This window comes from Herpailurus yagouaroundi, unplaced genomic scaffold (assembly GCF_014898765.1).
Source record: "Herpailurus yagouaroundi ecotype Mexico unplaced genomic scaffold, PumYag 195, whole genome shotgun sequence".
NCBI lineage: Eukaryota > Metazoa > Chordata > Mammalia > Carnivora > Felidae > Herpailurus > Herpailurus yagouaroundi.
This window is the reverse complement of record NW_024412426.1, coordinates 2,499,054-2,516,987: the sequence shown is the minus strand read 5'-3', so window position 1 is coordinate 2,516,987 and position 17,934 is coordinate 2,499,054. Positions and strand designations below refer to the sequence as shown.

The window sequence follows — 17,934 nt, the reverse complement described above, 5'->3', positions numbered from 1 at the left end:
CTTAGAGAAATTTAGTAAATTGTCCCAGATCTGAGAGCTAGTAAATGCCAACAGGGACCTATGCTATTTTCCTAAGTCTGTTTTTTTTTTTTAATTGACACTCCCACATATACAGAGGTCATTTTCAAGGAAAACAGAGAGCAATAAAATGGTCAGTATCTCGTAGCATATCCCAAGCTATTAAGAAACCATTGAAACATAACCCTTTGTGCATCTGTACATAAACTTGGAGAGAAACTTTATTATTTCACCTATCTCCATAGCCTGACAGTATTTTTGAGTGGTTCAGAAAGCACGGATTGCCATCCTATTAGACAGATGAAGAAACCCAAGTGCCAACTGTGGTCTGAGTTGAGGGACAGAGAATGGACAGTGGCCCAAACCCTTTGAAGCTCACCAAGCCATGGCTCCTCCCACTGGACACCCCCAAGGGGCTTTGGCTTTAATAAACCAAACTACTGACCTCCACATCCCCGTGAAACTGAACATGGTGCTCACACAGCGAGGGAGGGGTGGTGGTGTGAGTCCATCCAGGCGCATGAGCAGAGCTGGGACACCAAAGAGAACCAAGTACTTCAGATAGAAGAAGATCACTTGAGCCAATGCCAGTCCTCCTGAAAGACAGAGGGACCCATCAGACACACAGGTAAGCAGTAGAGCAATCTCCTGGGAAAGATGCACCATTCCTGAAAACACACCGTCTGTTCCCACTTCTCCACCCCTCCCTTCTCTTCTCCTTACCTCACACATTACAAAAAGTTTCCCACGTTGGTTTTGAGCAATGAGAATTTTGGATTAACAAATATTGAAAACTCCTTTATTATTGTAATGGGCAACAGGACCTCTTAGCATTGATGCTTTAACAGACACTACACTTAAAAGCATTTTATATATATACTTATGCACTTAAATTATATACGTATATATGTGTGTATACATACGCACACACACACACATTATGGTTTTTAAAAAAAAACTATTTGTAAGGGAAAATCCTCCCCAAATCTTTCCAAAATTTCATGAGTTCGCATCCACTAGGATGACTAAAATCAAAAAGTCAGATCAACAAGGGTTGGTGAAGATGTGGGGAAATTGGAACTGTGACATACTGCTGGCAAGAACACAAAATGGTGCAGCCACTTTGGAAAACAGCTTGGCATTTCCTGAAATTATTAAACTTAAAGTTATCATATGACCCAGCAATTCCACTCTTTGGTACATACCCTAGAGAAATAAGAAGAGATGCCCACACAGAAACCTATACCCAAATGTTTGTAGTGGCATTATTCACAAAAGCCAAAAGATAAAAACAACCCAAATATGCATCAACAGAATAAACAAAATGTGGTAAATCCACACAATGGAACATTATGTTGCCTTACAAAGGAATGAAATACTGATATATACTACAACATGGATGAATCCTGAAACACCATGCTAAGTGAAATAAGCCAGTCATGAAAGGCCACATATATTCCATTCATAATAAAGTTCAGAATAAGGTAACAGAAATAGAAAGTTGATTACTGGCCCCAGCACTGGAGAGGTGGGGGATGGGATTATGGGGGAGGCAGTGGCTAAAGGGTAGGGTTTCTTTTTTTTTTTTTTTAATGTATATTATTTTTGAGAGAGAGACAGAGAGCAAGCAGGGAGGGACAGAGAGAGAGACAGACAGACAAACAGAATTGGAAGCAGGCTCCAGGCTCTTAACTGTCAGCACAGAGCCTGACACGGGCCTTGAACTCACAGACTGCATGCGAGATCATGACCTGAGCTGAAGTCAGATGCTTAACCGACTGAGCCACCCAGGCGCCCAGGGTAGGGTTTCTTTTTGAGGTGATGAAAATATTATAAAATTGCCAGTGATGATAGTTGCACATATCTGTGCATATACTAAAAGCCACTGAATTGTATACTTTAAGTGGGTGAACTGTATGGTATGTGAACTAGATCACAACAAGGCTATTAACAAAAAAGCAAAACAAAACAAAATAAACCCCAGGAGAGCCCCAGGCTACAATGGTCTCTTGGCCTAAATTGTACCTTTCCAGAATGAGAAGAACACAGAATGTGGACACTGGGCAAGATGTGAGGTCTGAGACACATGCTATGGTCCACACAGGCCTCTGCCTGTCCCCAGTGGGAATGACCTGCTTCTGGGCTCGGGGTGCTCTACCAACCACCACCTCTCCTCTGGCTCCCTGTCTGGCCGCTTTGACCTCTGTGCCCTATGCCCGATGGGGTACCATGGATCTGGGCCAGATACTGGCCCCCATTCACACTGGCCTCAGCACGTAGGTGAGGAGATGCAGCGGGTTTGTCAGAGCGGTGCTCACAAGGAGAAGGTTGAGGGCAAAGTGTATGTGGAAGCCCTTGAGAAGAAAACCAGCAGCCACGTGCTGTCCAACCTCAAGAGTGCCTTCTCCAGCGTGTGGGAAATACTGCAGGGCAGGTTGGTGCAGCTGAGCAGGATTATCTATGGGATATTCAGAAGGAAATAGCTAAGCTTTAAAGAAGTACTAGCAGAAAATATTATTGTTTGGATCTTTCCATATTATACAAAGATCTTGGAAAGAATGTCACTACAATGGAGTGTGTGGCTGTAAATGGCAATTCTGTGCCAGAAGAAACACATAAGTCTGAATATATAGTTTGGGCAAAGGCAAATAGTGGTTTAAATCTGAAAGCCACATGTCCTACAAGGAAAGAACCAAATAATCACTCTGTCTCCTTCCCAATCAGGAGTGGTCAAACAGGTTCTCAGACTTTGGAAACCAGACTACAAACATATGTGTTGAAAGAGCTGGGTATAAAATAGTAGCATTCTTGGATGTGTCTGATAGCAGTCAAGAAAGAAAAGCTGATGTGTGTGTGTATAATTATATGTCTTAAGTGTGTATATATACACAGTCATCAAGAAGCGGGACATATGTGCTAGCAATACCATCTAAAAAGTGGGAGCAGAAAACCACACTAAATGGGGAAGAAATCTATTCCACTGGCCAAGATGGCAATGAAGGGGACTCTAAAATACTCTAAAATGAACCACCAGACTCTAGCCAGAAAATTCCCAGAGCTAAAAGAGGCAGGGCACAAATTAAAGGGCACAAAGCCTCCAAAACTGAAAATGATCAGCCTGAAGAAATGAAGGCATTTGAAGACCCAGGGAAGACTGTGCAAGGTTACAGCCACTGGGAGCTCTTTTACATATGAAACATCAGAAACGTCTTTTCCCCATTAACAGGCTGCAAGATCAGGGAGAACAAGCTACTTCCTTCCCAAATACTGCCTTCAATGTGATGCGGGTTTTGTACACTTATCACGTATGAGGCACAGGAATTAAAATCTGTCAGATTCTCGGGGCACCTGGGTGGCTTAGCCGGTTAAGTGTCCAACTTTGGCTCAGGTCATGATCTCATGGTTCGTGGGTTCAAGCCCTGTGTCAGGCTCTGCGCGGACAGCTCAGAGGCTGGAGCCTTTTATGGATTCTGTGTCTCCCTCTTTCTGCCCCTCCCCTGCTCATGCTCTGTCTCTCTCTTTCTCTCTCTCAAAAATAAACAAATTAAAAAAAAAGCACTTAGGATTTTTTAAATGGTCTATTCCATTTAAATACTCTATAATTTCAATTCTAGCATCCTTTCATCTATATCATGCATGAGGAAGTAGCATTAACACTGCTATTACACATTACCTTACAGGTGTTTTTGTACTTACCTGTATTTTCTACCACACTGCAGACTGCTCAAAGCCCATGACCACATGATTGAACATCAGGAGTTTTAATAGCACATGCCCAATAAAGAAGAGCTTGTCCAGTGAGAAGTTCTTCCCATGGATAAAGGTAAGGGTCCAAACTGTACTGGATCCTCTTAAACTGTTAGATTCCCCTATAGACTCAAACAACTTAGCATCTGCCTAATGAAAAGTCTTCATGAACCCAGAATGGGTCAAGCTGTGTCTTATGCCAAAGTCTGCCAAGGACTGGGGAGAATTTGCCACAGACTGGAAAAGAGGCCCCTGGACTCTGTTGACTGGCCAGCTGCATAGCTACCGTCTTTGTACAGTCAAGCCCCGCCCTCAAGACTCTCATAGTCAGTTTAAGACACTGATTCTAGATTCACTCTGTTTCAAGAAGCATGCTGTCTCTGCATTGTTTTCTGTGCCCACCAGCTTATGTGCCCTGACTCACTGCTGCACTCCAACCTCCAGCCTATGCTGGGCTCTCACCTCCATCCATGGCCTGACTTTATCCCTGAACCTTTTCTGCTCCAAGGAAAAAAATCCCAGCCACTTTTAACTTGTCTATATTTAATCCACTCTAGATTTTGCTTAAATGCTCCATGACTAAGTCAGTGCAGATTCAGGCAAACTAGACATTTTGTAAAAGTTTCTTCTTGTATTAAGTTCTTTATAACAATGTCTCATGCCTACAGTTAACAATACTGTATTCTACATTTTTTAAACAGATCTCAGAGTAAGCGTTCTAGCACAGTTTTTTAAGAACCATTTATTATATAAGACCTAGGATAAGAATCAGATGTATAAAGATTAATCAAGAAGATCTGAACAAACCAATTACTAGCAAAGACATTCAATCAATAATTTAAAAACTCCCAACAAACAAAAGTCCAGGACCAGATAGCTTCAGAGGCAAATTCTACCAAACGTTTAAAGAATACCCATTCTTCTCAAATTATTCCAAAAAAATAGAAAAGGAAGGAAAACTTCCAAATTCATTCATTAACCTGATACCAAAACCTCACAAAGACACCACAAAAAAAAAAAAAAAAAAAAAGAGAGAACTAAAGGCCAAAATCTCCAATGAACACAGATGCAAAAATCCTTCACAAAAATACTACCAACCAAATCCAACAATACTTTAAAAAAATCATTCACCATGATCGAGTGGCATTTATTCGTAGGTTGCAAGAGTGGTTCAATATTCACAAACCAATGTGATACATCACATCAATATGAGAAAGGATAAGAACCATATGATGATTTCAGTAGACAAAGAAAAAGCATTTGACAAAGTACAACATCCATTCCTGATAAAAACCCTCAACAAAGTAGGTTTAGAAGGAACATACTTCAACATAATAAAGGCCAGTTATGAAAAACCCACAACATCATCCTTAATGGGAAACAACTGAGAGTTTTTTCCCCTAAGGTCAAGAACAAGACAAGGATGTCTGCTGTTACTGCTTCTATTCAACATGGTACTGGAAGTCCTAGCTTCAGCAATCAGATAACAAAAAGAAAGAAAAGGCATCCAAATCGGCAAAGAAGAAACAAAACTTTCACCATTTGCAGATGACATAATGCTCCACACAAAAACCCTGAAAGACTCCACAAAAAAAATGGCTAGAACTGATAAACAAATTCAGTGAAGTCCCAGGATACAAAATCAATGTACAGAAAGCTGTTGCATTTCTATACACCAATAATGAAGCAGAAGAGAAATTAAGAAAATGATCCCATTTATAATTGCACCAAAAACAATAAGATACCTAGGAACAAAACTAACCAAAGAAGTGAAAGATCTGTACTCTGAAAACTATAAAACATTGATAAAAGAATCTGAAGATGATCAAAAATGGAAAGACATTCTAGGCTCACGGACTGAAAGAACAAATATCGTTAAAATGTCTATACTACCCAAAGCAATCTACACATTTAATGCAATCCCTAACCAAATACCACCAGCATTTTTCACAGAGCTAGAATCAACAATCCTAAAACTTGTGTGGAACCACAAAAGACTCTGAAAGCAATCTTGAAAAATAAAAGCAAAGCTGGAGGCATCAAAATTCTGGACTTCAAGTTATAAAGCTGTAGTAATCAAAACAGTATGGTACTGACACGAAAATAGACACACACATCAATGGGACAGAATAGAACACCCAGAAATCAACCCACAATTATATGGTTAATTAGTCTTCAACAAAGAAGGAAAGGATGTCCAATATAAAAAAGAATGTCCCTTCAATAAATGGTGTTGGGAAAACTGAACTACTTTCTTACACCATACACAAAAATAAATTCAAAATGGATGAAAACCTAAACATGAGACATGAAACCATAAAAATCCTAGAAGAGAACCCAATAACTTCATTGACATCAGCCACAGCAACTTTTTTCTAGATAGGTCCCCTGAGACAAGAGAATCAAAAGCAAAAATAAACTACTGGGACTACCTCAAAATAAAAAGCTCCAGCACAGCAAAGGAAACAATCAACAAAACTAAAGCACAGCCTACAGAATGGGAGAAGATACTTGCAAATGACATATCCAATAAAGGGTCAGTATCCAAAATACACAAAGAGCTTATAAAACTCAACACCCAAAAAACAAGTAATCCATTAAAACATAGGCAGAAAACATGAACAGACATTTCCCCAAAGAAGATATCCAGATGGCCAACAGACACATGAAAAGATGCTCATCATCACTTATCATCAGAGAAATGCAAATTACAACCAAAATGATCTATCACCTTACACCTGTCAGAATGGCTAAAATCAACAACATAAGAAACAGCAGGTATTGGAGAAGATGTGGAAAGAGGGGAATCCTCTTACACAGTTGGTAGAATGCTAACTGGTGCAGTCACTCTGGAAAATAGTATGAAGGTTCCTCAAAAAATTAAAAATAGAACTACCCTACGATCCATCAACTGCACTACTGGGTATTTACCTAGGAAATACAAAAATACTCATTCAAAGGGATACATGCACATTTTTTCTACAATATATTTAAGCAGTAATATTTACAATAGTCAAGATATGGAAGCAGCCCACGTGTCCAATCGATGAATGGATAAAGAAGATGTGGTATAAGATGTAAAGGATCTGTATGCTGAAAACCATAGAAAGCTTATGAAGGAAACTGAAGAAGATACAAAGAAATGGAAAAACATTCCATGCCCATGGATTGGAAGAATAAATATTGTTAAAATGTCAATACTACCCAAAGCAATCTACACAGTCAATGCAATCCCAATCAAAATTGCACCACCATTCTTCTCGAAGCTAGAACTAGCAATCCTAAAATTTGTATGGAACCACAAAAGACCCCGAATAGCCAAAGTAATATTGAAGAAGACGACCGAAGTGGGAGGCATCACAATCCCAGACGTTAGCCTCTACTACAAAGCTGTAATCATCAAGACAGTATGGTACTAGAACAAAAACAGACACATAGACCAATGGAATAGAATAGAGACTCCAGAATTGGACCCACAAATGTATGGCCAACTAATCTTTGACAAAGCAGGAAAGAATATCCAATGGAAAAAAGACAGTCTCTTTAACAAATGGTGCTGGGAGAACTGGACAGCAACATGCAGAAGAATGAAACTAGACCACTTTCTTACACCATTCACAAAAATAAACTCAAAATGGATGAAGGACCTGAATGTAAGACAGGAAACCATCAAAACCCAAGAGGAGAAAGCAAGAAAAAACCTCTCTGACCTCAGCCGCAGCACTTTCTTACTTGACACATCTCCAAAGGCAAGGGAATTAAAAGCAAAAGTGAACTATGGGGACCTCATCAAGATAAAAAGCTTCTGCACTGCAAAGGAAACAATCAACAAAACTAAAAGGCAATCGACAGAATGGGAAAAGATATTTGCAAATGACATATAGGATAAGGGGCTAGTATCCAAAATCTAGAAAGAACTCACCAAACTCCACACCTGAAAAACAAATAACCCAGTGAAGAAATGGGCAGAAGACATGAATAGACGCTTCTCTAAAGAAGACATCCAGATCGCCAGCAGGCACATGAAAAGATACTCAACGTCACTCCTCATCAGGGAAATACAAATCAAAACCACACTGAGATACCACCTCATGCCAGAGTGGCTAAAATGAACAAATCGGGAGACTATAGATGCTGGCGAGGATGTGGAGAAACAGGAACCCTCTTGCGCTGTTGGTAGGAATGCAAACTGGTGCAGCCACTCTGGAAAACAGTGTGGAGGTTCCTCAGAAAATTAAAAATACATCTACCCTATGACCCAGCAATAGCACTGCTAGGAATTTACCCCAGGGATACAGGAGTGCTGATGCGTAGGGGCACTTGTACCCCAATGTTTATAGCAGCACTTTCAACAATAGCCAAATTATGGAAAGAGCCTAAATGTCCATCAACTGAGGAATGGATAAAGAAGATGTGGTTTACATATACAATGGAATACTACTTGGCAATGAGAAAGAATGAAATCTGGCCATTTGTGTCAACGTGAATGGAACTGGAGAGTGTTATGCTAAGTGAAATAAGTCAGGCAGAGAAAGACAGATACCGTATGTTTTCACTCTTATGTCGATCCTGAGAAACTTAACAGAAGACCAGGGGGGAGGGGAAGGGGGAAAAAAAGTTACAGAGAGGGAAGGAGGCAAACCATAAGAGACTATTAAATAGTTGATGGGTTGATGGAGGGTGGAGGAGAGGGGAAAGTGTGTGATGGGCATTGAGGAGGGCCCCTGTTGGGATGAGCACTGGGTGTTGTATGGAAACCAATTTGACAATAAATTATAAAAAAAAAAAAAACTGCCAGAGAAAGTTCACCAACAAACTAGTTTCTGAGAGTACACTATGGCATAATAATAACAGCTACTGATGATTAAGCACTTACTATGTCTATATGCCAAGCAGTTTGCCATCATCAGATTTCATTTTCAGAACATACCTCTCTGTGGATATTATTACCACCTACATTTCACAGACAGGGACTTGGACACAGAAAGTTTACAAAACTTGCGTAAGAGCACACACCACTAGTAAGTAGTAGAGTCATGACTTGAATTAGGGTCTGCTGCCTCAGTGCACCATATTTACTAGACTCACATACAAATCTGAGAGCAGACTTGACGGAAGAGAGTTCGTGAGAGGCAGACCAGATGGGCAGGATAATGACGGGGCTGTTGCAGGCAGCCGAAGAAGATATTCCAAGCAGGAAAAAAAAATGCAGACACAGAGCTCTATAGACCTTAGGAAAGCCAGCTTCAAGGAGCACACTGTAAGCAAAGATGCCCAAGAAACAAACACACAAGGTAGTATGCTGTGGTAAGCAACTCCAGATTCGTAGGTCTGAGAATTCTGATCCTCTTAGCATCAGAATGAGTGTGTTATTCAGAGAGTTTACCTTCCAAAATGCTTAATCTTTGGACATATCGAAAAGTCTAATTTTGAAGGCTTTCTTCTTACTAGGTTTAAATCTAGGTTAAGTCTTAACCTGTTTCTGGGGAGGGGGATAGAATATTAATTCCTATTTGCCCAATCTCTTTAATCACAAACTGTTAACATCACAGGGGGGAAGGCTATAGTCACAATAAATCACACTTAAGGTCAAAATAATTGTTTAGCAAAAATATTGACTACTTCACAAAACATATCTTAAAGTAAAACCAAGGTGTTCTAGAAGCATTTTTATATGGCAAAATAAATTTTGAATCTTTTTTTCAAAACTGACTATAGTAGCATAACAGAACAGGTCCTTCCCTATCCCAAACTGTGCGGGGAAAAAAAAACCCACGCAGAAGCAAAGCACACATGCCCACGTGTACACACACACACACACCGCCACATAAGACTTAATGAAGTAAGGTAGGAACAGGAGGAGATTTATAAAGGGCCAAATGACCTGAAAATTCTAAAGAGCAAATTTTCAGGTGAATACCAGGTATAGATTACAGTTTGAATTTTGATGCTTCCCTATGAAGCATCTACTGGGCAAAGTTGCCCAGTAGAAGCACTCTGTAAAATCTATGTGCAAAAAGAACTAGAAATCAACTACGAATTATTCTCCTGCAAATCCTTCAAGGAACAAAGAATCCCTCTAGAAAGCAGATAACAGCCTCCTGAAAGTATTCAACAAATTCATATTTCCACACATCAACTTTGTAGAAAGACCCACCTATTGTATGTCATCTGAGAAGGCACCTGTACACTAAATAACCTGGGCATAAAAACGGGTTAAGTAGGGTCAGCAGAGCTTACAGCGTTCTCAGGGATGTTGGGGATGGGAGGAAAGGGAATAGTTGGGCGTTCCAATAACAACCATAGTGCCACTTGCTGCTTCTTATAAAGCTCCATCAAGCGGGCATCTCTTCCATTCTTCAAGCAGGCACCATGAAATTACCCTCACACCACATGGAGTATCTGTAATTGAACAGTCAAGTTCCACAGTAGTAAATCCCAGAGAAGTGCTGGGTTCACACTGCATTAAACTCCAATCACCTCGGGGTTCTAATCCAAGGAGAGAATTTATAAAAATTAATTTTTTCTACTGCATCTTAACAAACCTTAGACTTTGTTAATGCCTCCAAAGGAAGAGAAGAGAATCTCATGCTATCTCACATGTGTCTGTGTCCCCACTTTTCAAAACAGACATCAGATATCAAATGCCTTATCCCTCTCCCCTTGTTGTGATATTGCAGAAGGAGAAAAAGAAAATAAATGACTCAGTTAGCATTTCATTACCATTTAGATAGGTGCACAGACGTTATTTCAACAACAGCTGGCACTTAAACAATGAGCTAAAACCCTCTGACTGCATGCACTCAGGAGATGGGTCCCTAAACTCCCAACCACTGAGCAGTTGACATTTCAAACAGGACTCTAACGTACACTCCCCAGAGCTTTATTCTATCTTTACCATGGAAAACCAACTACCTTTCAACCATTTTCACTTTCTCACTTCTTCACTCACTCTCAAATCCCTTAGAAAGCTCTTTTTTATCCCCATCATCTCCTATACCTCAATCTACCATGGTGAGACACCATTCTATAAAGAACTCAAAAAATGTGACCTTTTTGATCTTTTTTAAAGAAAAACCGTAAGTTACCACCATATAGTTACAGTCTGTCATATTTTGTCTTCATAGAAGATTCTGATGTTCAAAAGAAAACGGCCCAATATTTGGCTAAACCATGGAATGCACAGCACCAAGAGAGAAGCTATTGTGAACTACAGACTTTGTGTGATAATGGGGTGTCAAAGTGGGCTCATCAGTTTTAATTAATGTACCCTCTCTGATGGCAGGTGTTGACAGTGAGGGAGGCTGTGCATGTGGGGGGTTGGTGGGGTATTAGGAAATCTCTGTACCTTCCATTTCACTGTACTTCCATTTCAATTACAATTTCACTATAAACCTTAAACTGCCACAAAAAAATAAAGTCTTTTTTAAAAAGAAAGAAAACAGTAGTTACTACCTTTTAGAGATACCACTGAAATATTTACGGATAACCATAAAATGTCTGGGATTTGCTTCACAATGATGTGGGAGAGCGTACAGATTAATGAAAATTGGCCGTGAGTTGATAATTGTTGAACGTGAGTGATGAATACATGGAGGGGTTAATTATGTTAAGGCCTTTAATCTTCTAAAATACAAAGTTTTAAAAGGGGTGGTATTAAGAGTCCCCACCTGAACCCTGAATTTTAGCCAGGAATATTCAACTTCCTCCTCACACACCAACCAAATGCATCTGCAAGGACAGTGAGCAAAATGGACTCATGTCAGCATAATCCCACCTCCTTGCTCACTCTATAAGCACAGGAAAAAAGGAAAGTGTAAAGGAGAGGCAAATTAGAGGAAGGAGAAGGGGGAGAATGCCATGAAGTAGAATGACGAACTTGCTTATTATCAGACCTTGTATCACTGCGAATTGGCGGCCTGTGAAGTGGGTCTCTGATAGCAAGATGCCCCGCCATGATCTTCATCAATTACAACAGTGTTTCCCAAGTTTATCTGCTCTTAAGAATCAACTGGGATAATTCATCACAGAAATTCCCAGGCTTCTCCTGGACAGATTCTGATTTAATAGTTTGGGTCAGAGTTCTGAAATCTGAATGCAAAACAAGTACAATGGGATTACATACTGATAAGCCCATCATAAATATCGTATGGCCAAAATGCATTTATTACACCTCATCTAGCAAATACCATAGCTTAGCCTAGCCTGCCTTAAATGTGCTCACAACACTTACACTAGCCTACAGTTGAGCCAAATCATCTAGCACAAAGCTTATATAAAGTGTTGGCTATTTCACGCAATTGAATGCGTGCTCTACTCAAAGCAAAGAACAGCACGGCTCTAAGTGTGTCGGTTGTTTACCCTCGTAATCACGTGGCTGGCTCAGAACCGCGTCTCGCTGCTGATGCCCAGCGTCACTAGAGCACACCGCACGGGATACTGCCAGCTCGGGAAAAAGATCAAAATTCACAACTCAAAGCATGGTTTCTACTGAATGTTGTCCATTGCTTTTGCACCATCCTAAAGTCAGAAAGTGTTAAGTCAACCCGTTGTAACTCAGGAGCCATCTGTACTAGGAAGTTATGTTCAGTCAAGTCTGAGAAATTCCAAGTTCAAAGAACCACGCCCTACTTCCCTTTCCCCCACTTGTGAAAATATACATCAAAGTATAGCGATTTGGTGGGGGGGGAAGGGTAAGGTTACCTTTCTGTTGTGGTTCATTTCTATTTTCTGACTTTCGTGTAGAGAAAGGAAAAGGACATCTCTCCTGCCCAATCTGTTTGCTGAATGCCGCAACTTCAAAGGCAATGTTCCAAACTCACTCTGACATTCATCACTTAGTTATCCAAAAAGAGAACACGCAGAGAATTTTAAAGGAAAATCTTGTGCCATGGGATTGACCTTTAATTTGATTAGCTAAAGGCTGCTATAATTTTGACAACCACAACTTAACTGGGAAGAAACAACGTTCTGCTAGCCTGAGGGGAGATCAGCAGTCACTCAGGCATGATCTAATGCTCCCGTTAGAGGAACAAAGACCCAAGCCCCCCTGTAGGGTTTTTGCTAAAATAAATACCTCCACAAAAAGTTGTGCTACAGACAACTCTTTGCAAAGCTGAATTCCATAATGTAATGAGTAGTGTAAGAGGAAAAAACCGAAATCACCACCAGTTATCAAAGCTTCCTCAAAGGATAAATCCTCAGGTAATTCTCAAATCTGCTAGCACTTCAGGGGGAAAAAAACTGTCAAAAGTAACTAGGGTATGTTTATATATGTTATCTATATATTTATTTAATCTGTAGATTCAGGATAACATTTTCCCTCTGTGCCAGTTGAGCTGTGATAGTCCTTGAGGGATGTGAAGATCATTTAAAATGTACCAATTATAAAAGACGTTAAATGATTCTTTTCAACCCTTCAGAACAGGAAGGTTGCACTCCAAGCACCTTCCCTTTCACAGGAAAACAAATGTTTGAAAAGCAGGACACGTCCAAGTCACCAGCAGTCTGTGGATCTTCTACACATCATCTGCTCCAATAGCTTTAATAGCCACCCATTCACTACCGAATCCCAAATACATATTGTTAACACTGATATGTCTCCTAAATTCCAAAACTGTAGGTGCGATCACCCCTGGCCCCACATGGTATCTGGCACCCAACATGTGCCTAGTGAAGGTTCGGAGAATGAATGAGAGGGTAATGATTCCTTCTGGAAGCTTCCCGAAACTTTGTTGAATTGATTTGCATTAAATGGCCATCGTTTTTTCAATGATCACAATTAGATTTGAGGAAGGCTCATACTTAAATAATACTTCACAATCATCAAGCCCATCTAAACTTCCTTAATATGTTTGGTGACACAAAATTAGTGACAGTTCAGGACAAGAACACTCAATTTCACTCTCCTAATCAAAAGTAATTCATTATACTAGTGGGGGGTGGAGGAAGGCATCAAAATCTGAGTGAGCAGGGAAAGTAGCCCAGAAGTGAGCTGTTTTGGAGGAAGAGTCAGCTGGATGGAGGAAGCCTCAAGCAATGATGTGTGCCCAGCATGAAGATATGAAATGGCCCCGTATGCTGGGGAGGGGGCCCAGAGCATGTGCAGTAATGGTGACGTGGCTTCAGCAGTAAGAAAGGCATGGTCGGAAAGGGTCATGCTGGTCGGCTGAAAAGCACAACTTGATAGTAAAAGACCTGAGAAAGCAAGCAAGGATGTGAGATGGATGTGTTTTTGTGTTGGAGAAAGATTGATCTGTAAGAGAACAGGGGATGGTTTTTGTTTATGGCAGAAAAAGGACAGGGGAGCAGATGGAGCAGCATGGCAGGAGAACAGTCGGGAGTTTCAGGCAGAGGAACCAGGGAGCTCCGGTTGTCAACTGTAAGTTGCCTGTGTGGCTTTCCTCCAAACATTTATTAAAGTGCTCTCATGTACACAAATGCTTTGTGTGAACAGACCTGTGTGTGTGCGCACGCATGCACAAATCAAGAAAAAGAACCAAGTACCACGCGACAGGGCAATGCACAGCAGGGACAGTCCTTAAACAGAACTGATTCCACAAGGGAGGAGAGGCAGAGGAGGCCATGAGCTGGCAGTCTCAGGAGAGCACTGGGCTCTGCTCAGTTCAGGGAACAAGGAGTCATGTCCACCTGATCTAGAAATTAAGGAGCTGGGAGACTCTCACTGCTGAAACCCAGTGACAATCTGATCTACGGCCTGTATATAAAAATGTGTTCTACATAAAATCTGGAAACTAGAATATATTAAAAATTTTTAATTTTGCAGAGGAGTTTCACAAGAACTTAAAAGCACGAAGACTCAGGGATGTCACGACAACTGGGATGACAATGGCTACTTGGGCAGGCCTCCTCTTTCCGGGCCAGAAGCACCACTACCACCTCACATTATAAATTGCCCGGGAAGCTGAGTATTAGACGGACAAGATTTTGTCTAATTTGCACTGCTCAGACTACCTAGCTTTTACTGCCACCTCCTGGTCCTTTCCAGTACGACTACTCTCAACTAGGGACACTGATAGCCACACACACACACACACACACACACACACACACACACACACACACAATCAATTGCTGCGTTCAAGAATCTTCAGACAGAGCATCAAATTAAACCATGACCACATTGCAAATGGAAAGCTGTGAAACCTGGTGGGAGCCCCTGGACAAGGCGTTGTACAATGATGAGGTCACCCCAGCCAGGCTGATCTCCCCCAGGGCCATCAGCACCCTGAGAGCTGATCAGAGTCAGGAGGTATTTGCATAATAAACCAAGCTCATGGAGACAAATCTAGAATACCAGAAAAATGCCAATCTGCCAATTAAGAGTGATAAATATCACCTCCAAGGTAACAGAAGACTCACAGTTTTATCCTATGCCTCTTTTCTCTCTGGGCCAACCACACAGGAAATCAAATTACGCACTCAAGGAGTTGCCTGGTGAGGAAGAAATCAGGGCCAGGGCATTAGCCAGAGAAAATGAACACTTAAAGGCATGCGGCTCTGAGAGAGGAAGGCATCTGCCCCACCACAGGGATATTCTGTCAGCAGACATGACAAAGCAAACTGTCAGGACAGGGTATCCCTCCCAGTCAGTGCCTGAACGGGAATTGTCAGGACTTGCCTTTTGGATGCTTCTCTGTCTAGTCCTGCCCAAGCTGACAACATTTCTGGTTGGCAGAATCCTTGCATGGATATGCTAAAGCTTCCAACGAGGCTGTCATCAGTGACAGGCTGCCCAAGACCCAGATCTCTGATCCACTGTGCACTGATACAATAATCTGCTCTTTGTAATGGGCTGTACTTTCCCTATTCCTGAGCTTCTGGAGACACCCCACGGCAGTACCATGTACTTGCAATAAACAGGTAATGACAATTTCCATTCGCTGAGTAATTACAAGTTTACAGGGATTTGTCCATCGATCACCACAGCTATTCCTCTCAAGCTCCCTTTGGGGTTCTTTGGGGAAGTGCTAAGATCCTTACTTTAAAGATGAAGATGGTGAGATTCAGAGATGGTAAGTGGTTTTTCCAAGGTCACAAAATTAGTGAATATAGAGTGGAAACTAAAAGATCTTCAAACCCCAAGTGAGTCTACGGAGGACACCTGCTTTGAACGGTCAAGGGTGCCTGACCCACAGCACCATATGGAATAAATAGTGTCAATTATCAGCTACCTACTATTCTAGGCACTGGGAACACCATGATGACCAATTTAAATAAGGCTCCTACCTTCATCTGTCATACATGTATTCAGTGGTGAGGAGCCCAGCGCAGAGAATAGGGTGATACAAAATGCTGGCGGGCCATTTCTTTTTGGGAAATTGCTTCTCGTAGGAGGGGAAAGAGTCTCTTATTTTTTAACGTTTTATTTATTTTTGTTATTTATTTTTGAGACAGGGAGAGACAGAGCATGAACAGGGGAGGGTCAGAGAGAGGGCGACACAGAATCTGAAACAGGCTCCAGGCTCTGAGCTGTCAGCACAGAGCCCGACGCGGGGCTCGAATTCACGGACCGTGAGATCATGACCTGAGCCGAAGTCGGCCGCTCAACCGAGCCACCCAGGCGCCCCCCTTTTTTTTTTTAATTTTTATTTTTTAACATTTTATTTATTTTTGAGACAGGGAGAGACAGAGCATGAACAGGGGAGGGAAGATTCTCTTAGAAAATGACATTTCAGCTGAGACAAGAATGCTGAGAAGTCACGTGATGATCAAGGGGAAGAGCATTCCAACCTGAAAGGACAGTTAATAAAAATGCTCTGTGGTGAGACCGTGCTCATCTAGAGAGAAGCCTGTGTGGTGCAGTGCAAAAGGCAAACAGAAAGTGATAGGAGACCAATGAGAGATGTGGCTAGGAGCCAAACCACACAGCGTTTTGTTAAGAAGAACTAGTCTGGTTTTAGTCAATGCACAATGAGAAGCTGTCACACTATGACAGAAAGGTGTCGCTTTTCAATGGAGTAACAGCATTCTAGAACCGGTTTACACCCCAGAATCCCAGAGCTCATAACGTTGCTATTCCTGGTGCACAATGGATTCAGATCTTCTATTAATACAGAATGTTTTCCATAAACAGGTAGGAGGTATTTGAAAGACTCCAAAAACAACTTATCTTGCAGGAAGGAAAAAGGGTTGTCCCATCGGAGGGCCCATATTTATAAGTGGCGGGTTCACAACCTCAACATTCAGGCAAATCGAGCTCTGTGAAGCCCAGCAAGGCTCCCTTGGGGGCACTGGCTGTCTTTTAGCAGAGCTCAGTTCAGAAATGCTGGGAGACACAGCCAGGCCCCACACCGCCCTCCTCCCCCCCACCCCCCACAGCGGCATCTCCCTCAGGCTCAAGCCCATCCTGCTCTCCTACAGTTCACTGCTCTGATGGCAGCCTGACAGCTGCTTTCTCTGGAACTCAAAGATAAAACCTGTAACTGTCCTATAGCAACGGGATGCTCAAAACACCCCACAAGGGGGAGCAGGGAAAGAGAATCGGGAAGGGAGGGACTGGAGTGGGAGGAAGACCTATGCCTTCTGAATAGAAACTCACTGCATAAAAGAGCCACAGTCATCCACACTCGCAGTTAAAACACTGCCAAAACAGGGAGGGAAAAATAGCCCCATCTAAAGAACCATTTGGCAAGGAGTAGCCAAGTCTTTGACCTAGGAAATCACCCTCAGGAAATCATCAGGGATGACCAAAATGGCTTATGCAATTATGTTCACTGAAGGATTATTTATAACAGGGCAAAATTCAAACCAGTGATCAACAACAGAGAATTGGCTAGTGATATTACAGCCAAGCCCTGGAAAGGAATACCATAAAACTGGTAAAAATCATACTCTCAAAGAACAGAATCTGTAAGAGTATTTCATTACATAAGGACAATTTCAGAATATATCAAGCTGAAAAAAAATCAGTTGTAAGGGAAACAGGGCAATGAGCAAATCCTTGTAAATAATCTAGACAAGAAAAACAAGGTAAATGGGAAAAGTAGATGGCGTCTGGAAATCACTTTGATTTCCCACTCTGTGCACACAGCCTTATATGCACTGGTGAGCGAGCCACTTATTAAAAACTCATCTGGGTTACAGTCTGGCATCAGGGAGTGCTAAGAAAGATCCATTAGGAAAGTGAGCAGGTGCCTTTTGGCAAAG

The 17,934-nt window shown here is 41.6% G+C and overlaps 1 protein-coding gene across 7 annotated transcripts in view; it reads right to left on the bottom strand.

Moving 5' to 3' along the window:
- Positions 1-17,934, bottom strand: part of HHAT (hedgehog acyltransferase) — a 321,149-nt gene that overhangs the window by 183,329 nt on the left and 119,886 nt on the right. For all 7 annotated transcript variants that reach the window (XM_040446368.1, XM_040446370.1, XM_040446366.1 and 4 more), the window contains one exon: positions 464-614. In XM_040446368.1, coding sequence (XP_040302302.1) covers positions 464-614 — 151 coding nt within the window. The remainder of the gene's footprint in view (positions 1-463; positions 615-17,934) is intronic.